The sequence below is a fragment of the Pleurodeles waltl genome, chromosome 7 (genome assembly GCF_031143425.1).
Source record: "Pleurodeles waltl isolate 20211129_DDA chromosome 7, aPleWal1.hap1.20221129, whole genome shotgun sequence".
NCBI lineage: Eukaryota > Metazoa > Chordata > Amphibia > Caudata > Salamandridae > Pleurodeles > Pleurodeles waltl.
The window spans coordinates 1,516,649,280-1,516,673,464 of record NC_090446.1 but is presented as its reverse complement, the minus strand read 5'-3'; the positions used below and the strand labels follow the sequence as shown (position 1 = coordinate 1,516,673,464).

Sequence of the window (24,185 nt, the reverse complement as noted above, 5' to 3'; positions counted from 1 at the left end):
ATTACCAGCATTAAGTTAATAAACGTGGAAACAATCTCTCAGGAAGGTTTTTCTGAATTTCTCTCACATGGGAACACTTCACTGTTTATGCCACACAACTTTTGTGGCCTTTTTTTTTTTTTTTTAAGCAGAGCTGCCTAAAGAACAGGCTTGTTGGTGAAATTCAGTAACTTAATTAATTAAAAAATATTAATATTGTGACTCATTAAAATGTCCTTGATAGTCTTGCCTGCTTTGCCTGCACCATGTGTAACACTTTTGTATCCCACCCAGAGGGCAGACCCACCAAACTCCAACCATAAAGTGAAAGGCCCCAGCCCTGTCCACGTCCAGTCACCGCGGTCCCCCGAGCCTGAGGAGATGGAGCAGCAGCATCCCAGCACGTCAGTCCCAAAGCCAAGCCGTAGAGATGAAGGAGACTATGATGCGTCCACAGATGATGATCTTGCAGGTAGGTGGTTGTGAAAACACAGGTGAGGGTTAGCACTTTCTTTGCGGTGAGAGATTCTGTATTTCATAATTTATTTCTCAGGCGTGGGGATGAATGGATCAGGAAAGATCTCAAATTGGTAGTAGGGTCTCTTCAGCAAACAGGTCATAGGCCTACGGGTAGTTGCCACAGTTGCGGGGGTGGCTACGGGGAGGGAAGATAATAAATGTGTGTCATCAAAGAATTCATAAATAAACTATTCATACGCACACAGAGGGTTTTCGGCCCGCCCTCTTCATCCATTGGTATTTTCAGCTGCCAATCACATTTTGGTTTCGCCTTCCAAAACATGCAATATGGAGCAGTAAGTCTGCCCGTTACAGCCATTGGCTCTCTTACAGTGTGAGTGATGATATTTTAACTCACATCCACATCAACCTGAAGAGATGTGCACTTTAGTTTCAGGTCTTTAGGGCAGGTACTTTAACTTGCAGGTTATGTTTTTTTGTCCTTCCATCCTTTGTCTTGTAATACTTTTTTAACATTGTGTGTTTAAACTATATCTTCATGATACAGTAAATCAAAGCAAACAGAACCTTTTCTTTGTGCCAACATTTTAAACATGTGGCTACGATGCTTGGGCAGAAGCATGTCGTAGTATATGCTTACAGATAAAAAGATAAAACAAATGTAACTGTTGCACCAGACGTATTTGATTTGTCAGTGCTTGTTTGAATTATATAATGTTTAGTGCCAATTTGCGTTCACATGCAGTATTGATCCATATCTTGGGAGTGTGGAAACTAAGCCTGAGTGCATCTCTTCTTAAAACAGGGGTTTGAAAAACGTAGTGATTTATAGCTATACAGGGTTCTTTGTCTCCCCTGTGCTTCCGGCTTGTATGCCATGTATTTGGAGATGTTCTTTCTTGGGGTTTATATATGAGACATACTCATTGGAAGGAAGTTACAGTGAGCTTCTAGTGATGTTCTTACAAACGTGTCTGATAAGAGTCCTGCTGAAGCATGTTGAAATGTCTCCATATAGCTAGTGAGGTGGCTGGGAGTCCGGTGAGGAGGGAGTTTCTCTAGTCGAAGCAGAGAAGTGTCAGTATCATTGGTTTCAGATTTTTAGAACTGGGCGAAGGGCCCGATGAACATGGAAGTGTCAGCTGGCGGAATGCCCCTTTTACTGTAGTCTTTTTGTGAGAGTTCACATTTAGCTTGTTGCTGGAGGAATGAGTTTCTGATGATTTCGTTGTCTTTGCTTATCCGAGAATGTGTGGCCATTTTTTGAACAGCGCTTTTATTGAGTTTGGGTGAGGAATAGGTATGAGGTTTTTTGGAGGCTAAGCTTGAGTTTTTTAAGGGCCGTCCATGCTTGTGTTTAGTGAGGGCTTTGTGCAGTTGAAGGTGCATCTCAGAGCTTGTGGATTGAATAGAGTTTCATACTCAATATAGGTGATAGCCAGAGAGCCTATTGATTCCCTAGTGCTCTAGAAGAACATTGGCGATTAGGATGACTGAGGGCACTCTGATCGTAAGGATCATACTTGACTGAAATTTGCCAAAACAGTGATTCGGTTCCAATTTATCTGGAAGAGATGTGTATTTTGATCAGTTCACTTAGTTTTTTTTGTGCTTTGTTTGACTTTGTTTAGTTGTTTCTCAGATGTGTGTGTTTTACTCTTGACAGTCCAGATCAGATTTCGTTTTGTTCTCGGTGAGTGGGCTCTATCTCCATTTGTGTTCGCTAAAGCCTACTTAATTCCTTTCTCAGTCCCAGCTTTCTAAGAACCATTTGAAATAAACAACAGTATTTCTCCTTTTTCTTAGAAGGGGCTGTGTCCTTTTCTGATATTTGATCATGAAGAATTGTAGTATTATAGCAGTGGCTGAGTCAGTCATATCTGGGCTGTTTGTTAGGAAATATCTCTCTCTTGTGTTCAGGGTGTCCAGGCAATTTTTATTAATGCCGTCTCTTTAAACGTTTGGGTTGGAGGTGTGATAGGTGGAACGGAATTTGGCAGTGATCAGACTGGTCTGAGATGATTGACTCATCAGTGTGTTTGGTAAGATTACTTGTGGAATTGAACTTGGTGTATATTTAATTCTGATACTGTTGATGCAGGTTACTGTCCTGGAGGGGAGCTCAAAGAGCTTGAACTGCTAAATGGTGCAGCTTGAGGAAGATCAAGTAGATACCCACTTCCAACTGGAAATGCTTCTCCCATCTCAAGAGGCACCAGTTCCTGCGGGTGCACTGCAGTATCTTACCGGAGCAAATAGTCTCTAAAGAACCACCTTCTTCAAAGGCAACCAACCCCAAAGGTGGAGAATAAATCCAAGTCCCAAGCTAAGACCCAAAATATATTAAGACTAATACACCAGTGTACTTCTTGATAGTGTCCAAAGCAAGTAAGAGAGCTAACGTGCCTACAGATACTGAATGCATTAATATTATCTGATTGAGACATCTAGTTGCAGATTTGTTACCTTAGAGTATCCCCTAGGCGTCCATCTGGGCTCTGAGATTTTTCTTGAGCAGTACCCCTGTGTGCGGGTAGGTGGGGTCAATCAGTATGACGTCGCTGGTCCTTTATATGCAATACCCTGGTGTGCTGACATCTATTCTTTAGTTTTTCAGTGCCAGTCAGCGGTGACCCGAAGAGAGCTACCTCTCAGTCATTTTTAACTGGTATGTTTTCAACTTTTGTCAAAGCCTTTTTGGAGTATTTTACTCCTGATGCGTTGAGGGATGTCTTCCAGGAAAACAGTTTTCAAGCCATGTGGGTCCTGTCATTGGGCAATGTCCATGACGGATCTGCACCTCGTGTGCCTTTGGTGCCTGGAGCACCACCACAACACAAAGTTGTGCTCCAAATGTCACGCCTTGTATCTAAAGGCTTTGAGGGAGCAGTACCTAAAGCTGATTGTGGCCCCGGAGCTCAACTCTGTGCAAATCACAGTCTTGGTCGAGAGGAAGGTCTTGTGATCGGTCTTGGAGCCCCACCCCTCTTCTTCGCCCCGCTCCAAGTCGTTGGGGCGATCAGGTAAGTCAAGGCACAAGAAGTCGAAGAAAGCCAAGTGTTCTTTGACTTTACCTTGACTGAAGAGATGAGGGAAAGGGAGCGTCATCACTCTAGGCCTCCATCTGCAGAGCCTGCGTCTGGGCTGACTACGCGCCTCCCCGAGTTTCCGGGAGCCGGAGCGACCGCTGCCCAATTCAAAGTTTTATGGGGCCATGCGCATCATTTTTGGGCAACCCAACACCGCTGGAGCGATTTCAGGCCCTGTGGAGTTGGAAGGGGCGCTTTAGAGTTCCGTGCCAGCAGCTTTATCCTCGTCTCGGAGGGGCGCCCATGGATCCATTACTGATCCGGACCAGTGGCGGGTGTACTCATTCGACCTTCGCCGACGCTCTTCGCGCTGGATCTGCCCCGGGCGGCGCCATCCCCATCCTCATTACTGACTCATATATGGAGTCGGATTGATGTCGTATGACACCGACTCCGGCGCCATCAGGAGCCATGCCTCCTATGTCAGATCCCGACCCTTTTTCCTATAGCCTAGGTTATGGTGAGGAATGGGAGGGATCGCTGGACCCTTTGGAATACCAGCTCCAAGACACCATGAACTGGTGTACGGACTTGAATGAAATCAGTGGACTGGATACCTCACCAGATACTAGCATGCATTCTCCCTCTACTGTGGCTACTGACAAATGAGCTTCATATTTTATGGTGGTGCAGAGAGCAGCTGAGGGCATGGACCTAGAGCCACCTTCGGTGGCAGTCAGGACTAACCTCTTGACAGAGGATCTTCTGACGTGTTGGCTCTTATTGTACCAATGAGACTGCTGGATTCGGGCGGCAGCACCACCAGGTTTTGGGGAATTTAGTCCAATTCCACACCTTGTGACATCTGTTGGTCTAACCCTTTCAGCCAGCTATAAGTACCTCTCCAGCAGCTGGAAGTGGCGGTGATTTGTGGCAGCCGTGCGCATGAAAGTCTGACTTCTTGGGGAAATCATGGTGGAGCAGATCTCATCTTTTTCTCCCAGTTACATTTGTCTCACACATGCAAAGACAAACGGAAGCACAGATTGATTCAATATACTTCACTATACTGTATTGAATCAGTTACGTTCTAGATAAAATGGCATGTACTGCAAAGATTAGGATGATAAAGCATAATAATAATAATAATGGGGTGACAAAGAAAGTGAAACATAAGAAAGGTCCAACCATAGTGCCAGAATGCTAGGTTTTGGAATTCCTACCTACGCTCCTAAAGTACTTTTTTAGAGCACAGCAGTGTTAACTCTAATCTGACCTGCAGAACCCCTAGGAAGACACCATCCCCATACCTGGAAGTGGTGTAGCGAAGGGGGTTGTTAGTCTACTGAGAGTCCTCTCTCATGTAGGCAGAGAAGGATGTCCAGTCTCGTCGGACAGCTGCAATGAAGCGGCAGCATGCAGTGGCAAGCTTCTGGCTGGAACTCTCCCTCAAATATAAACACAGATGTTTTATACTAAAACAGCTAATGTTCTAGAAAAGCTGCCCTAACAAAAAAACACATTTTCCCATGAAGTGGTAGAGATTGCGGTGTTCCACTTTGTGCCGGCAACTAAAACATCACCGTAGAAGAGAGCTTCTGCTCAGAAAATAAAAATGAATAAAATGAACTACAACTAGGATCAAGAGCACAAGCTGCAGGCCTATGGCTAAACTAACGTGCCCATAGAAAGCTGCTAAGGTAACCTCACGACGCGCTTCAACCTGGAGCTTCATCATCTGAACCCTTCTCACCTTCATGAAGCCCATACATATTTTCTACTGGGTACCTTGTCCAAACACAGCACAGTGCGCTTATTTCCATAGTCCTGTCCTCCCTGCCCACAGTTAGGTGTCCTGCCACCAAAACGGTCTACCCCTGTCATTGGCACAAGTTTGTGGCATGATGCACAGACAAGTCTGTTGACCCCTTTTCTGCCCCTCTCTCTAAGGTTCTGTTGTTTCTACTTTCTTTGGCCCAGCAGGGCACTGCTATGGGCACCCTCAAAGATTATTTGTCTACAGTTGCTGCTTTTTTAAGGTTGCTTGATCATCCTTTGTTGTTTAAATCTCCTATTGTAAATAGGCTCTCTAAAGGCCTTACTCATATGTTTCTTCCAACCCCTTGCATTGTGCCTCAGTGGGACTTGAATTTGATTTTGACATTTCTGACGTGTGCTCCTTTTGAGCCTCTCCACAAATGCCCTATCAGGCTTCTCACTTTGAAAACAGACCTCCTTGTGGCCATCACATCTGGCCGCAGGGTGAGTGAGCTGTAGGCATTGTCATCTAAGCCATCCTACCTTTCTATCTACTCGGGCCTCCTTTCTTCCGAAAGTGCGTACGCCCTTCCATGTGGGCCAATCCATCACCTTTCCTACTTTTTACGCACCCCTCCACATCCTTCTAAGGAAGATGAGAGACTCCACCACCTAAACTTAAAAAGAGCATTCTCATTCTACTTTGAACGTACCAAAGAGTTCCAGGTGGATGATGAACTCTTTGTTGGTTATGTGGTGCGAATAAAGGTGGGACATCTGTCAGGTGGCAACGTGGGCATCTCTGCACACATTTAACAAACACTACTTACTTCCTGGACAGTCAAGTCCGTAGGTATAGACACTTTGCTTGTTCGGTCCTGCAGGACCTTCTAGTATGATCTTAGTCCACATGACCTCTTCCCGGGATGGTGCTGCTTGGGTTGCTATTCTAAGGTAAGGAGTCTGCAACTAAATCTCTCAATCAGATGGACAAGTTACTTACCTTGGGTAACACCTTATCTAGTAGAGACAATATCTAGTTGCAGATTCCCTACCGACCCATTGTATTGCTCTCACTTGCTCTCACTTAAACTAAGAGGACACAATGCCAAAAGAATTCAGCACTCTTAGTCTAAAAAATGAATTTTATTAAGGCACTTCCCAAATATCAAATAGGTCATACGGATATATGAGAATAAGCATATAACTTACATGCAGCAGAACATATGTATATACAAAGATAAATGCATATACCAATTGGTCAAGACTTAAAAAGAAATGCGCAGTACATCAACAGAGCATGTATACATGAGCGAAACAATCAAGACTTGGGATACAGCACCAATGGGGTTGACATCCTCCTCGCCAGAGCGACTTGATTCAGAGAGGAGACCCAATTGGGATCACAAATCAGATGCTAGGAAGTGCGTCTGCTCCACAGACAAGCTTCTACCTGAGCGCCAAGTCTCCCCATCTTTTATACCTTAAAACACTTCAAGAAGAATGTTTTAGCAAACTCTTCCCCTCTGTTATGAAACTAAATGCTGGCTGTACTTCATATGGGTCAAAAAGACCCATAGAAGCTGGCCAGGCTCCCAATGTTTGTTCCGAGACAGATTGGTACATTCCTCTGGTATAAAACAGTCTCAGCCTAGTGAACTCTCAAGTCCCCATCCCACATAATATGTTCCACCACTGTTCGCTGGTGAAGAGAAAAACATGTTTTGTAGTAAAAGCACCTGCGCTGCCCTGCAACTACAGCAGGGCACAAAATGGAGTTAGGCCAGCAAAATAGAGTTGATAGTCAAATGATAGTTAAATCAAAATAGCATCATACCCACCCATCCTTCCCGCTCTGCGATCTGATTTCTAGAGTCAGGGACTCCCATTTCAAGGCCTTAGATTTGACGCACCAATAGTGAGTTTGTTTGCGGCTCTGCGCTTCTAGCGTGAAAAGTTGTAAAAAGAAACTGACGTCAGCACACCAAGGTGGGGCCTTTATTGGGCCTGTGACGTTAAATCTGGCTAGGCGACGACGGCCGCGGTCCCAATTGATGCCACCTAATGGTGCGTAGGGGTACTACTCAAGAAAAATGTTCAGATCCAGACTGATGCCTGGGGAAATTTTAAGGTAAGGAATCTGCAACTAAATATTGTCTCTACCAGATAAGGAGTAACCAGAGGTAAGTAACTTGTCCATCTCAACTGAACTGTTTCAACTCCTTATATCATGAACTTCCTGCTAATCTAATATGGAGGTTGCAACTGAAGCAAAATTGCGCTGTTAGGATTGTGCTGGGCTTTAAAGCTCAGGACCATTTCTTCGCTGCATTATCATGTTCGCTGACTACCTCTGAAGCAACACATTTTAGTAAAGTCCATTTGCTTGGTTAAGAAAGCAGTTTAAATGCCTTTAGTTTCTTCTTTATGTACTTGTTTCAAATAGTAAGGTCCCAGTCATTCACTGAGATGTGCTAATCTTACATTGTTAAAGGTTCATAAATTTGGCTGCAAGAGAATTTATGATGGAGCTTTTTCTGTGGCTCTTGGTAAACATTGCAATCGTCTGCCGTTATAACTATCTGAAACAAGTCTTCTGAAATGTGACAAACTTCTAAAAACGTGAGTTTTGTCCAAATTACCCTTAAGGATTCCTAAAGCAATTATTTGTTATATTTTACTGTGGCCCTATGCACTACAATTTAGGTTCTCTACTGCCAGGAGTCTCTGTTTGGGTGTACATTGCACTTAACAAATCCTCAAAAATAAATACATAAAATAAAACACATAATTGCAGCAAAATGTTTGAGCCAGTAGGTGGAAAAATGGACAGAATAGCAGTTGTCAACTGGCACATTGTTAACACAAATGCCCTGCTCAACAGATATGCTCACCAGCAGCAGGAACTCATGCAGGATCTGCCATAGCAGTTTAAGAAAGAAGGTCAAGGCTGTTTCCCAAGAAGGGAGAACAATCCCCAATACATGCCAAAAGTTCTCTCTGGGTGAAGCGGACACAGCAAGCTTTATGTAGTGGCACCACACTAAGGTGGCACATGGGGAGTCACTTCTTTTGCACCAGAGCAAAAGGTGAAGCCGGTTTACAATAGATCTAACATCCCAAACAAATGACTATCTTGAGTAAGGTGACTCAACACTGTAGGGGAAGAGTAGGGGATTCCTTCCACAAAAAAGGGTGTTAACTCCTAAGCTGCTGAGGCTTTTCCTACCCCAGTACCACCTCTCACCCCTCTTTCTGTTGAGGTTTAAGGCACTTAAGGCTTAAACCTTCGTAACTTTTTTCCACAAAAGGCGTCCGCACTGTGCCCTTTTTTCCCCCTCATGTTTGGGATTTTATAGATACCAAGTGTTTGCAAATTCCCCTCAAGTGAACCAACAAAATACCCAAAATGTAATAGCCCTCTTTAGCTATAACCTTTTGGGGTAAACTGTCTAGCAGGTCTCCTTGAAAAAGGTCTTCTCAGTCCACCAGAACTGAGGTACCTTGCCTTCATCTTATCTAGGATGTGCATGAAGGATGTGTTTCCCGAAGTTTGTTACACAAAGGTCAAGATCTGGTAGACGTTGTGTGAAACTGGCTGACTAGTCATTGGCTCATTCTAGACAGTGACTGTCAGAAATAGGGCTATTCATTATTAGGGGCCACCCTTGCAAACTAAATAAACCAACTCTGTTTAGGTCAAAACACAGAGAGAATCTCTGCTCAATTCCTGGTAGATAAGGCAGCAGGTAGTCTTTGGAGACCTGTGTCAGGCAGTTCATGCAGTATCAACTATTTTAAAGTAAAGAAGATCACATAGTGTAAGGAAATGGCTCCCTGTTGCAGTTACCCCCCACTTTTTGCCTGATACTGATGCTGACTTGACTGAGAAGTGTGCTGGGACCCTTCTAACCAGGCCCCAGCACCAGTGTTCTTTCACCTAAAATGTACCATTGTCTCCACAATTGGCACAACCCTGGCACCCAGGTAAGTCCCTTGTAACTGGTACCCCTGGTACCAAGGGCCCTGATGCCAGGGAAGGTCTCTAAGGGCTGCAGCATGTCTTATGCCACCCTAGGGACCCCTCACTCAACTTTTTTCCACAAAAGGCGTCCGCACTGTGCCCTTTTTTCCCCCTCATGTTTGGGATTTTATAGATACCAAGTGTTTGCAAATTCCCCTCAAGTGAACCAACAAAATACCCAAAATGTAATAGCCCTCTTTAGCTATAACCTTTTGGGGTAAACTGCCTAGCAGGTCTCCTTGAAAAAGGTCTTCTCAGTCCACCAGAACTGAGGTACCTTGCCTTCATCTTATCTAGGATGTGCATGAAGGATGTGTTTCCCGAAGTTTGTTACACAAAGGTCAAGATCTGGTAGACGTTGTGTGAAACTGGCTGACTAGTCATTGGCTCATTCTAGACAGTGACTGTCAGAAATAGGGCTATTCATTATGAGGGGCCACCCTTGCAAACTAAATAAACCCACTCTGTTTAGGTCAAAACACAGAGAGAATCTCTGCTCAATTCCTGGTAGATAAGGCAGCAGGTAGTCTTTGGAGACCTGTGTCAGGCAGTTCATGCAGTATCAACTATTTTAAAGTAAAGAAGATCACATAGTGTAAGGAAATGGCTCCCTGTTGCAGTTACCCCCCACATTTTGCCTGATACTGATGCTGACTTGACTGAGAAGTGTGCTGGGACCCTTCTAACCAGGCCCCAGCACCAGTGTTCTTTCACCTAAAATGTACCATTGTCTCCACAATTGGCACAACCCTGGCACCCAGGTAAGTCCCTTGTAACTGGTACCCCTGGTACCAAGGGCCCTGATGCCAGGGAAGGTCTCTAAGGGCTGCAGCATGTCTTATGCCACCCTAGGGACCCCTCACTCAGCACAGACACACTGCTTGCCAGCTTGTGTGTGCTGGTGGAGAGAAAATGACTAAGTCGACATGGCACTCCCCTCAGGGTGCCATGCCAACCGCACACTGCTTGTGGCATAGGTAAGTCACCCCTCTAGCAGGCCGTACAGCCCTAAGGCAGGGTGCACTATACCACAGGTGAGGGCATAGGTGCATGAGCACCATGCCCCTACAGTGTCTAAGAAAAACCTTAGACATTGTAAGTGCAGGGTAGCCATAAGAGTATATGGTCTGGGAGTCTGTCAAAAACGAACTCCACAGCTCCATAATGGCTACACTGAATACTGGGAAGTTTGGTATCAAACTTCTCAGAATAATAAACCCACACTGATGCCAGTGTTGGATTTATTAAAAAAATGCACACTGAGGGCATCTTAGAGATGCCCCCTGTATTTTATCCAATTGTTCAGTGCAGGACTGACTGGTCTGTGCCAGCCTGCTGCTGCGAGACGAGTTTCTGACCCCATGTGGTGAGGGCCTTTATGCTCTCTGGGGACAGAAACAAAAGCCTGCTCTGGGTGGAGATGCTTCACACCTCCCCCCTGCAGGAACTGTAACACCTAGCAGTGAGCCTCAAAGGCTCAGGCTTCGTGTTACAACGCCCCAGGGCACTCCAGCTAGTGGAGATGCCCGCCCCCTGGACACAGCCCCCACTTTTGGCGGCAAGTCCAGGAGAGATAATGAGAAAAACAAGGAGGAGTCACTGGCCAGTCAGGACAGCCCCTAAGGTGTCCTGAGCAGAGGTGACTCTGACTTTTAGAAATCCTCCATCTTGATTCCCCCAATAGGATTAGGGATGTGCCCCCCTCCCCTCAGGGAGGAGGCACAAAGAGGGTGTAGCCACCCTCAAGGACAGTAGCCATTGGCTACTGCCCTCCCAGACCTAAACACACCCCTAAATTGAGTATTTAGGGGCTCCCCAGAACCTAGGAACTCCGATTCCTGCAACCTAAGAAGAAGAGGACTGCTAAGCTGAAAAACCCTGCAGAGAAGACGGAGACACCAACTGCTTTGGCCCCAGCTCTACCGGCCTGTCTCCCCACTTCTAAAGACACTGCTCCAGCGACGTTTTCCACAGGGACCAGCGACCTCTGAAGCCTCAGAGGACTGCCCTGCATCTAGAAGGACCAAGAACTCCCGAGGACAGCGGCTCTGTTCACCCAAGACTGCAACTTTGTAACAAAGGAGCAACTTTAAACCAACTTGCGTTTCCCGCCGGAAGCGTGTGACTTGCTACTCTGCACCCGACGCCCCCGGCTCGACTTGTGGAGAACAATCACTTCAGGGAGGACTCCCCGGCGACTGCGAAACCGTGAGTAGCCAGAGTTGCCCCCCCCCCTGAACCCCCACAGCGACGTCTGCAGAGGGAATCCCGAGGCTCCCCCTGACCGCGACTGCCTTCTCCTCAGATCCCGACGCCTGGTAAAGACTCTGCACCCGCAGCACCCAGGACCTGAAGGATCCGAACTCCAGTGCAGGAGTGACCCCCAGGAGGCCCTCTCCCTTGCCCAGGTGGTGGCTACCCCGAGGAGCCCCCCCCCTTGCCTGCCTGCATCGCTGAAGAGACCCCTTGGCCTCCCATTGATTTCAATTACAAACCCGACGCGTGTTTGCACACTGCACCCGGCCGCCCCATGCTGCTGAGGGTGTACTTTCTGTGTGGACTTGTTCCCCCCCCCCCCCCCCCCCCCCCCCCGGTGCCCTACAAAACCCCCCTGGTCTGCCCTCCGAAGACGCGGGTACTTACCTGCTGGCAGACTGGAACCGGGGCACCCCCTTCTCCATTGAATCCTATGCGTTTTGGGCACAACTTTGACCTCTGCACCTGACCGGCCCTGAGCTGCTGGTGTGGTAACTTTGGGGTTGCTCTGAACCCCCAACGGTGGGCTACCTTGGACCCAAACTTGAACCCCGTAGGTGGTTTACTTACCTGCAAAAACTAACAAACTCTTACTCCCCCCAGGAACTGTTGAAAATTGCACTGTCTAGTTCTAAAATAGCTATATGTATGCTATTTTGATTATTCAAAGTTCCTAAAGTACCTACCTGCAATACCTTTCATTTGAAGTATTACATGTAAATCTTGAACCTATGGTTCTTAAAATAAACTAAGAAAATATATTTTTCTATACAAAAAACCTATTGGCCTGGAATTGTCTCTGAGTGTGTGTTCCTCATTTATTGCTGGTGTATGTACAACAAATGCTTAACACTATTCCCTTGATAAGCCTACTGCTCGACCACACTACCACAAAATAGAGCATTAGTATTATCTCTTTTTGCCACTATCTTACCTCTAAGTGGAACCCTTGGACTCTGTGCATACTATTCCTTACTTTGAAATAGTGCATACAGAGCCAACTTCCTACACATAGTAAAATGTCCAAACCAGTTTCTGAACCGGAAGCCAGTGTAGTGAATGTAGATAAGATTTTAAAGTATCAGAAGGTGGGGTATTCAGCAATGGCTCACAGCCACACAACAGTTTTCCAGAAAGATCCAAAAACAAAGAATGAGCATAGTTAATGTGGCACGAAACGAGTGCCTCCACTAATGTTTGTGATGGTAGAGGAAGATGGGAAAGAATCTGTTTCAGTACCCAAGGTTGCTGCAATTTTGGTGATGTGACACGCATACACGAGTTTGTCAAACAACACACCTAGCTTTCTGGCTGAGCAGACTGGAGTAGGAACGGCACCGTGTTCTGTAGGCCATCATTTAGTCTACCAAAGCAGAAGTTGGCTATCGAAAATCAACTCCTCAGGCTTTGAGGCAATTGTTTTGCCTCTACTCCAGCTTTAGTCATGCATTTATTAAAGCTAAGTTCTGTGGTGGCAAAGTCTTTAGAGATGGTATTCATTGGCCTTTCCTGGGCCCAGTCAAGTCATTGTCCTCTGTGCGAGTCGTTACTACCTGGGTTAGGAGGGCCTGATAAAGCAGTAAAAAAAACTAGGAGACTCAGTGCTGAAGAGCAGAAGCAAAAGGACCTTGGAAAAGGATCCGAGAGCTGACACTCTCCGGCAGAGGGATGTGTCCAAAAGGGAATGGTTTGACTTCTGAGCGCTGTTTCTCATGTGCTGGTGCACCAGGACATTGTCACCGGGCTGGGTCCTATACCATCTCAACATACTTTAATGGGTCTATTATGCTTTCCTTCCACTGACCAGACTGCCAGTTCAATGATACAGGAAGTCCCAGCCTCAGTCTGTGGCATATAAAGGGGCTTCTCTCCTGGACATTGGGGTCCACGTCTTGTAAGGCTAGTGCAATGGCATGCAGATTGCCCCTTTAAATGTCCTGACCAAAGCTTTTGTTCATTTCTAGCATGGAGGGGATGGGTATGTGGGGAGGGCATAATTCTTCCTCAAGTGTCAGTCTGGGAACTCGCTGTGCACCCTCTGTTTCCACTACTGGCCAGAGGATCCACCACCGAGCCCCTTGGCGATACCACCCTGTCCACCAGTTGGGCCACTCCCTGCATCGGTCCCGCTACTCAGAATGCAAATTCACTGCATGCTAGGCTCCAGTGATATTTTACCAAGCTAGAAGGATTCTCTCTCTTTCTCCCCTGAAGATAAAAGCTCTTCAGTTTTGATCAGATACTGGAGAACTAGGCACACAGTGCATGACATGAGACCATCTTTTTTTTGGACCCCTTCTCTTTTTCTTCTGGCCTAATCGATTGAATAAACGGGCTGGGTATTGACACAATGAATAGTTGTATCTCTATATTTTCTACTTCTTCATATCATATAACATTTGTATCTGTTGTTGATATAACAGGAGGAATTTGTTTTCTTGAAATTACTGGATGACCAGTTTCTTTGTAGGCTTGTTTAATTTTGACAGCTGACGTATGGATGGTTTGTACTTCAACTGAAAAGTAATAAAAAGAATCTGGCAAAAATGCAAACTTGGTTCCTTTTAATATGAACCAGAATTGCTGCATCTCAAAGCTCATAGAATTAGTTTGATAACATTGTAATTCCCGGTCTCAGAACAAAGCTAAATGGTCAGATGTAAGGCTTCGTTGGCGGGCCCTTAGTCATGTGTTAGTTGTGAGTTTCTGATACTCTTCAGTGCCGGCATAATGTTCTTATCGCTCAGAATGAAAATGTCAATCCGAAGCAGGCACCCAATAAGAAGAATTCAAAGCTAAGAAAGCCTTGCCACTTTTTACCAGGGTAGATAGTTTCCCACAAGTGATATGGAGTTAAATATAAGGATTTTTACAGAATATATGGATTTATAAAGCGCAATATCACCTGGTTCGAGGGGAGTGCATTCCTGGCACCGAGCAGGTCTAGCCAATCCTTGGGCTAGAAGGAGCTATTCGAAGAGCCGGGCTTTCAATATCTTGTGGAACTCGAGGATCAAAGAGCAGGCTGTGATGTACAATGGCTGAGGAGCGATGTAGAAGCAAACTCATCCGCCAGATCTGGTTTTGCAGATGCTCAGGATGTGGGCAACTAGGAGTCTGGCAGAGCAAAGGTCTCTCGACTGTGTGCAGAAGGAGATGCAGTTGTTGATATATGCTGCACCAGTGTTGTGTAGTTCTTTAAAGGTGTGGTCAGAAGTCTGAACTGAGCTCACATGTGTATAGGGAGGCAGTGGAGCTCCTTAAGGTGTGGTGTGACACATCTGGTTGGTATTCAGTCTGAGGCAGCTGGTCTTCATCCAGATAACTAATCCAGACAATGAACTTGTCCCCGGTGTTAGGAGTCTTGCCTGAGAGGGAAAAGTACGTTGATGTGGTGGGTGTGGATGACACTGGCAAGGGGTATCATGCATGTGTCAAAGAGGGTCCGGCACAGCGATGAGTTACGTTACTCCACAGGTGAGATAGTGGGTGTCCAATGAGTAGCTGACCATGCAGACTGACTCCCATCAGTCAAGAAGGAGCAGATCCATCTGAGAGCAGGTCTTCGGATTCCAACGTCATGCAGGTGTCGGATGGGGATGGAGTTGGAGGCTGTGTCGAAGGCTGCAGAGAGGTCTAGGACGATAACTCCTGTTTTTCCTTGGTCTAGGTTGATGCAGATAGTGTCTGTGGCTGTGGTGTGATTGGGTCTGAATATGGAATGGTAAGGCTAGGACTTTGGCCAGGTACGGCAAAAGGGAGTATTGTGGGTCTGTATTTGGCGAGCGTAGATGGGTCCACAGTGGGTTTCTTTTGGGGCAGTGGCGTGTTTCGGAGTGTCCATCTGAAACTCAGGATCTGCCAGTGGGTCTCCCCCGGGGTTCTGTGCGGAGTCCTACCCTATTTGAAGTATATATTACCACTCTTGCTCAGCTAGACGAATCCCTGGGCACCAAAGTCATATCATACGCTGATGACGCCTAGCTTTTGTTCTCTTGTGATAGGGGAAATGAGCTCCCTGCAAACTTGATTACAGTGTGTCCAACAGCAATGTTTCTTTGGATGGCAGAAGCTTAGTTTAAGTGCAACACTGCGAAGACAGATTCTCTTTTTTGGTGATATCCCACCTAACAGCTGGCAAATCTTCTGGACTGAAAATTCCTCTCCTGGCCCACAGGATGGCATTGTGAAAAACGTAGGGTGAAATTTGATGACCAGTTGTCATATAAGCCACAAATAAAATTGGTGGCAAGTACATGCTTTGGGGTTTTGAACTTACTGAAAAAGCTTCTACATCTACTGTCTTTTTCGGCTAAAAAACAGTTATTCTGGCTATGAAACATCAAGATTGGATTACGTCAATGTGCTCTATCTGGGCCTGCCACAACCTCTCCTAGAGAGGTTATAGGTGGTGCAAAACGCAGCAGCCTACCTTCTTTTGAGATTGCCTGAAAGATTACATATTTCCTCGCACCTGTGGGATTTGCACTGCCTGCCAATCAGGAAAAGAATTATGTTCAAGGGGCTGGTGCTGATGCATGGAGCCCTTTACCAATCTGGGGCCGAATTTCTGAGAGCCAGGTTCACCTTTTACTATCCCTCCCTAAATCTGAGCTCGGCCAATAATCTATTGGCGGTTATCCCTAGAGTGTGAAAGACTAGAAAGTGTGGCAAATCTGCTGCCTTTCTAGGGGCTGGTGCCTGGAATAAGCTCCCGTTAGAATTCCGGACTGTCTGTAGTCAACCAGTCTTTAAAAAACAGTTTAAAACTTAGCTTTTTAATCAAGGTTGATAGGTTAGACTCCTTTAGTTGAAGGCATGGCGGGGCAGGGCTCTGAAGGGGCCCCAGGTATCTAGCCTGCAAAATGGTTATAGAATAGTTGTAGTGATGGTGGGTCATGTGGTCAAGGTTACTTCTTTGGGTGAAATGGTGCGGTGGATGCATTCTGTAGGCTATCGATTAGCAGGTTTGTGAACATAGCTTTCACTATGCACCAAATCTCTTTAGGTCTGTGTGTTCTGGAGATCAGGATACAATAGATGGAGGAAGGGAGCTGGTTAAGGCTCGGAGGATTCACATCTGGCAGGTGGACAATCTCTGCAGGGCTCAATATAAAGATTTGATAGACAGATGCTATTGTAGATCAGTTCACATCACTCAGCAGTAGCTAGGTGCAAGGATCAAGATAAAGGTTGGGTAGGTAGGTGCTAGAATAGATCCTGAAAGTTAACGTCACTCCGCAGTGACTACTAGGTCAGTGTTTGTAATCCTCGCTTACTTGTGAACCGTGAAGCCACCAACAAGGACCTTCCAGTATATGAGGTTCTGTTTCTGTGTTTTTGATCTTTAAGCGTTTGTAGAGGAGACCTCATGCTCCGCACAGAAGAGAGAGGTGTGAGCGCAGGAACTAAAGCTCCACTCAGAAGGGAGTTGTAGAACGTAGCGCTCCAGGAAACAACACCTGACTACAAACCAGCATTCAGTATCTCGACGTAGGCTTTACATTACAAATTCAATGCCCGTGTCATAAAGCATGGAATTGTGCTTACAGGTAAATAAATTACTTTGTTCTGGTGCATCACAAGCTCATCCTTGAAACCTTGCTTCCAAACTCGGTGGCTCATCTTTATTTCAAAAAGACAAGCTATCTGCCCGAATGGCATGCAAAGGGAGGGAGGGCTTTGTCGAGGGGTTTTCAGTGGTTAAGAAAACAGACCAGTATAATCTGCTTCATAAAGAAGCATGGAAGTTGTGCTCCTTCATTATTTTGTGTCTGTTTATTTAGTGTTTCACTGAAAAAACATTCAGAAAGCTGCAGTTGGATGGGGTTGCATCTCAACACATTTGTGAGAACAGACCCAGGAGCTCAGTTTTGTAAATGAGGCGCAAGCCTGTTGGAGTGTTGTGGTGGAAATTGTTCTCCGGAGAATGTGTAGCCTCCTTACAAGTTCATTCTGACTATGCTGTGTCTGCTGTTGTTTGTCCCAAGCAAGTGAGATCCAGACAACAATAGTGAAGAAAATGTTTTTTATATAGCTCTTCACACCGCATTTCTGGCCTTTTTAAGTGTTGTAAGCAATAGATTTTACTGTATGTCATTTAATGCTACTCACTTTGGAAGTCCTTGCCAGAATTTAGAATTGTGGCCTGCAGATCACAGCCTATATATTCCAGCAGCAGATGTTTAACTCAGTGGGCCATCTTGTTGGCTTAATGTGTGGTGGATGTGGAGAGCTCAGTCTATTGGTGTATCCGGAGATTCTGACCGATGTATTAAGCTCAAGTGTCTCCTGCACTACCAGGCAGTGGAGAGACATTGAGATAGGATTCTCTCAGTCCAACATTATGGTCCAGTGATCTTCTTAGCTGCATTACTTTGGGTGGCTTTCGATCACTTGTGTGGTCCTCTGATCAGGTCCAATAACTGATAGGTAGAAGAATTTAAATATTTTTCTTGCTGTGGTCCTTGGTTTTGAGCAGCATGCCACAGTTTGGAAAGTTAAGACAATAAGGGGTGAATCTTCCTTAGTATTTGCAGCTGCATGTTACAGTGCTTTCAGATGAGCTGCCATGTTTGATTAAGGGCCATTGTGGAAAGGACCCCCTGGTGCTTTGGTGCCCTAGAGCCTCTTTTGCCATATGGTTTCCTTTGACGCTACCAATTATTTGCTTTGCGCGCTTAAAGAACTGCACAGTTTCTCTGCATGAAAGGGGCTCATAGCAGAAACTCCAAATACCCGAGAACATGAGGACAATGGGGTATGTAGCGGCCTGCCAGATACTGACAGTATATATGTGTAGGCCGAAAGTCCTAGACTCCTGAGAGCCTCGTAGTTAGTTTGAGGGATACCAAAGGAAGTTCATATGGTGATCAGTCACCATTAGAACATTATTTGCCAGTCGATTTCTTATGGCTAAATATTCCAGGGGAAAACGCAGCTTATGGCGTTTGAACAGTTAAGGACTGTTGTAACCATTATGGGCAGACCGTGCCCAGCCCGTGGGAGGTCGTCTCAGATCCAAGCTCAGCATCTTCAAGTCAGGGAGTGTGAACTAGAGTACAGGTGGCACAAGCAGTCCTTACGCAACACCACTCGCCTGCGCTCACTTGTCCAGGTCTTCACCATCTGCTGGGCTGACCAGAAACCCTTCAGCTTCCTGGCCCCAAGGGCCCACTTTATGCTCGTCTTTTTTACGAGAACTCAGCAAGGGTCCAGCTCAAGCCAACACAGAAGCTAGATTGCAAATGTTAGCAGGAAGCCTACGAGGTAAGCAGAATGTGTGCTTTGGCTCAAGCAGTACATCTGGTAACCGCTCTTTAGCTGGACATCTGTTATGTTGTCGCACAGGGAGTGGGTGGGAAACTAATACGCAGGTTGACCGTCCACTAGTGGGACTACAACATTCTAATCATGCAGCATAGGTTGGAGGTTACAGGCATCCTTTAAATGACCATATGCGCTTACTTTATTTATATTTATAAAGTTTTATGTAGCGCCCACATTACCCGTGAGGGTATCAGAGCTTTTCACAAATGATTGGAACGAAGAAACAGGAAAGCAAACAACAACATAATTGAGAGGCACAGAATGTTGTGGCTCACCAGTTGAGTAAAGATACCTCCACAGGACCAAGCCAACAAGACATTAGACAAGATCCAACATTCGATTAATAATAATAGGTATAAACACTGAGTCATATTGTGTGAACTAGAGCAGACATTTGTTCTTAACGTCTTTTTTGAAAGGTGTAGTTGAGAGGATCTGTCTGATATCACGTGGTAGGGGGTTCCGAATTCTCGGGGCAGTACCCGAGAAAGCTCTATCGCAAGTTTTCTTTTTATGGAATTTGCGTGGTTCTAGCAACAAGGTGCTGGTGCTTCTTGAGGATCTGCAGTGAGGAGATTTTTTTTGTTGTAGCATAAGGCTGTATGGGTCCTGAAGATAATTTTTAACTCTATCCTTGCCTCATATGGGAGCCAGTTTGGGGGGTTTAGATTGGGAGTGATGTGTTTGTTTCTTTTTGTTCCTGGGATGAGCCTTGCAGTCGAGTTAAGAGAGGCCTTTAGGGGAGCCAACTTGGATTTAGGTAAGGCACATAGGGTTGTTCTTCTTTAGTCCAGCCTGGAAATAACTATGGCTTGAACCGCTTTCTTGAAGTTGTCAGGGGGAACGAAGGGTTTTAATTTCCTTAAGATGTTCATTTGGTAGTTCACTCCTTTAATGGTGGTACTGATGTGCTCCTGCATGTTCAGGTTCTTGCCAGTGATCTGGTGAGCAGTTAGCTGCTTCATCCATTATTCGATCTCGGGCGAATATTTGGGTGTGACAATTAGGCAGAATTTCGTTTTAAGGGCATTTAATTTGAGGTGGTTGCGGGTCAGCCAGTTTTTTTTTTTTTTGTAGAGTTGTGTTGAATGACCTAATATCTTCAGGGGAGGAACTTTTCAAGTACAGTTGGGTGTCATCAGCATACATGTGATACTGGATGTTGGATAATTTCAGATAGCGACTCAGTGAATAGGTTGAAGAGAGTGGGTAATAGAGAGGACTCCTGTGGGACCCTTAGTGTGACCGGTGTGGCGTTGGACAGGAACTGGTTAAACCTTGATTCTTTGAGTTCTGTTGTGGAGAAATGAGGTGAACCAATTTAGGACAGGCCCTGAAAGCCCTATCCTATGTTCCAGTAAGTCTAGGAGGCAGGCATGTTTAACCCTATCGAAAGCTGACGATAGGTCTAGGAGGATTAGAAGGCAGAATTCGTTGTGATCAAGCATGTTTAGCAGACATCCGCTATGTGTGTGAGAGCTGAGAGCCGATTTAGTGCTGTGGCCTCGGCAAAAGCCAGATTGGAATTGGTCTAGAAGTTAGACATGTTCTATGTGGTTGCTAAGTTGGACCTCAACACATTTTTCAATGAGCTTCACCAAAGTCTGTATGTTGGAGATTGAGCGGAAGTTGTTTAGGTCCGAGCGATCTGCTGTGAGCTTTTTCAAAACTGGGGTTACCTGTCCTACTTTTAGGCAGTCCGGAATAGTGCCTTGAAGTAGTGAGGCATTTGCTACCTGGACCAGAGCGGGAGCATAGAAGATTTGATCTCCATGGAGCTAGTCGATGGTAAAGGGTCATTGAAGTGGTTTAAGGGTTTCAGAGCTGTTAGAATTTTGTGAATGTTGCTTTCATGGAAGGTCTTGAATGTTTTCCAAGAAGCATTGTTTTGTGGATGTGTCCTGGTAGGCATGGGGGCACAGCTGTCTGTGGAGGAGGAGGCTGATATGCAGTAGCACCGAAGGTGCTTCCTTGATGTCAGCAGATAATTTTTAAATATTTCTGTCTTTCCCAGAAAGAAGAAGGTAATATCCTTGCAGTTTGAAAGTGGACTGGACTCAATTGCAGAAGGGTTAGGTTGGTTATTAGAGTGGAGTGTGACAAGTTCAAACAGATTTTGTGGTCGATTTCTGGCTTGATTTAGTTGCATTCTAATTAAATTTGCCCTTAGAACTTCTGATGCTTTTGTTATAGATGTTTGTTATCGATCTTAAGAGTTTGTAGTATTAGAGGGACAGAGAGAATCTCCAAGGCCGTTAAGCTAGTCTCAGATTACGGCTTTGTGTTTAGGCTACCATTGAACCATGGTTTAGAGTCTTTGGTGGACATTCTTTTTAGTTGTAAGGGCACAATTGAATCTAGAATTTTCATCATGTTATAATTGTAAGGATCTGTAATGACTTGGACATCTAACATGTCCACTGAAGGGGGCTGGATGTTATTGCTCAGGGATGTCCGTTCATTCATGTTTATGTTCCGCGTGCCCCTTTTCCATTGTTTGAGTTTCATTAGTGGAGCCTTTTTTGTTCTCACAGCATCTCTGATGAGGAAGGTGATGCAGTGGTGGTCTGTCCAGTCACCAGGGATGATAGATTGAAGTTGAATGTTGTCCACCTTTGCAGTGATTAGGTCCAAGGTTGCACCCTTGTTGTATGGGGCTGTCGCAGATTTGGGTCCGAACAAGCTTGGCTAGAAAGGTTTTGAGGTTGTTGACTGCAGGGTCATTCAGGTCATTCCAGTGTAGGTTGAAGTCTTCAAGGATGATCTGGTTGACCTGATGGCCAGTGTTGGTTGAGATGATTTCCATGATTTGTTCAATGAATGGGAGGTTGTCCCCGGGGAATAGTAGATTGCATGAAGTTTGCAAAGGTGGTCTGTTGTTACTTGCAATATCAATGCATAGGGTATTCGCAAGATGATAGAGCTAACGGTTTGTGACTGTTCCACTGAGAGATTATGGTAAATGCATGCAATCCCACCTCCAGGTCTGTTAGATCTATCTAATCTAGAGATGTGGTGTAAAGAAATGGCTCCCTGTTGCAGTTACCCCCCACTTTTTGCCTGATACTGATGCTGACTTGACTGAGAAGTATGCTGGGACCCTGCTAACCAGGTACCAGCACCAGTGTTCTTTCACCTAAAATGTACTTTTGATTCCACAATTGGCACACCCTGGCATCCAGGTAAGTCCCTTGTAACTGGTACCCCTGGTACCAAGGGCCCTGATGCCAGGGAAGGTCTCTAAGGGCTGCAGCATATCTTATGCCACCCTGGGGACTACTCACTCAGCACAGACACACTGCTTGCCAGCTTGTGTGTGCTGATGAGAACAAAACGAGTAAGTCGACATGGCACTCCCCTCAGGGTGCCATGCCAACCTCACACTGCCTATGCAGTATAGATAAGTCACCCCTCTAGTAGGCCTTACAGCCCTAAGGCAGGGTGCACTATACCATAGGTGAGGGCACCAGTGCATGAGCACTATGCCCCTACAGTGTCTAAGCAAAACCTTAGACATTGTAAGTGCAGGGTAGCCATAAGAGTATATGGTCTGGGAGTCTGTCAAAAACAAACTTCACAGCTCCATAATGGCTACACTGAATACTGGGAAGTTTAGTATCAAACTTCTCAGAATAAACAACCCACACTGATGCCAGTGTTGGATTTATTAAAAAATGCACACAGAGAGCATCTTAGAGATGCCCCCTGTATTTTACCCAATTGTTCAGTGCAGGACTGACTGGTCTGTGCCAGCCTGCTGCTGAGAGACGAGTTTCTGACCTCATGCGGTGAGAGCCTTTGTGCCCTCTGAGGACAGAAACAAAGCCTGCTCTGGGTGGAGGTGCTTCACACCTCCCCCCCTGCAGGAACTGTAACACCTAGCAGTGAGCTTCAAAGGCTCAAGCTTCGTGTTACAATGCCCCAGGGCACTCCAGCTAGTGGAGATGCCCGCCCCCTGGACACAGCCCCCACTTTTGGCGGCAAGTCCAGGAGAGATAATGAGAAAAACAAGGAGGAGTCACTGGCCAGTCAGGACAGCCCCTAAGGTGTCCTGAGCTGAGGTGACTCTGACTTTTAGAAATCCTCCATCTTGTAGAAGGAGGATTCCCCCAATAGAGATAGGAATGTGACCCCCTCCCCTTGGGAGGAGGCACAAAGAGGGTGTACCCACCCTCAGGGCTAGTAGCCATTGGCTACTAACCCCCCAGACCTAAACACGCCCTTAAATTTAGTATTTAAGGGCTTCCCTGAACCTAAGAATTTAGATTCCTGAAACTTACCGAAGAAGAAGACTGCTGAGCTGAAAACCCCTGCAGAAGAAGAAAGAAGACACCAACTGCTTTGGCCTCAGTCCTACCGGCCTGTCTCCTGCCTTCTAAAGAAACCTGCTCCAGCGACGCTTTCTCAAGGACCAGCGACCTCTGAATCCTCAGAGGACTGCCCTGCTTCAAGAGGAACAAGAAACTCCCGAGGACAGCGGACCTGTTCAACAAAGACTGCAACTTTGTATCCAGAGGAGCAGATTTAAAGACCCCTGCAATCCCCGCAAGAAGCGTGAGACTTGCAACACTGCACCCGGCGACCCCGACTCGACTGGTGGAGAACCAACACCTCAGGGAGGACCCTCCGGCGACTCCGAGACTGTGAGTAACCAAAGTTGTCCCCCCTGAGCCCCCACAGCGACGCCTGCAGAGGGAATCCCCAGGCTCCCCCTGACCGCGACTGCCTGACTCTAAAATCCCGACGGCTGGAAAAGACCCTGCACCCGCAGCCCCCAGCACTTGAAGGATCGGAACTTCAGTGCAGGAGTGACTCCCAGGAGGCCCTCTCCCTTGCCCAGGTGGTGGCTACCCCGAGGAGCCCCCCCCTTGCCTGCCTGCATCGCTGAAGGGACCCCTTGGTATCCCATTGATTTACATTGGAAACCCGACGCTTGTTTCTACACTGCACCCGGCCGCCCCAGTGCCGCTGAGGGTGTACTTTTTGTGTGAGCTTGTGTCCCCCCCGGTGCCCTACAAAACCCCCCTGGTCTGCCCTCCGAAGACGCGGGTACTTACCTGCTGGCAGACTGGAACCGGGGCACCCCCTTCTCTCCATTGAAGCCTATGTGTTTTGGGCACCACTTTGAACTCTGCACCTGACCGGCCCTGAGCTGCTGGTGTGGTGACTTTGGGGTTCCTCTGAACCCCCAACGGTGGTCTACCTTGGACCCCAATCTTAACCCCGTAGGTGGTTTACTTACCTGCAAAAACTAACATTACTTTACCTCCCCCAGGAACTGTGAAAATTGCACTGTCCACTTTTAAAACAGCTTATTGTGTTTTATGTAA

The 24,185-nt window shown here is 46.2% G+C and overlaps 1 protein-coding gene across 2 annotated transcripts in view; it reads left to right on the top strand.

Moving 5' to 3' along the window:
• XRCC1 (X-ray repair cross complementing 1) overlaps positions 1 to 24,185 on the top strand; it is a 215,217-nt gene that overhangs the window by 131,416 nt on the left and 59,616 nt on the right. For both annotated transcript variants that reach the window (XM_069201327.1, XM_069201328.1), the window contains exon 12: positions 274 to 451. In XM_069201327.1, coding sequence (XP_069057428.1) covers positions 274 to 451 — 178 coding nt within the window. The remainder of the gene's footprint in view (positions 1 to 273; positions 452 to 24,185) is intronic.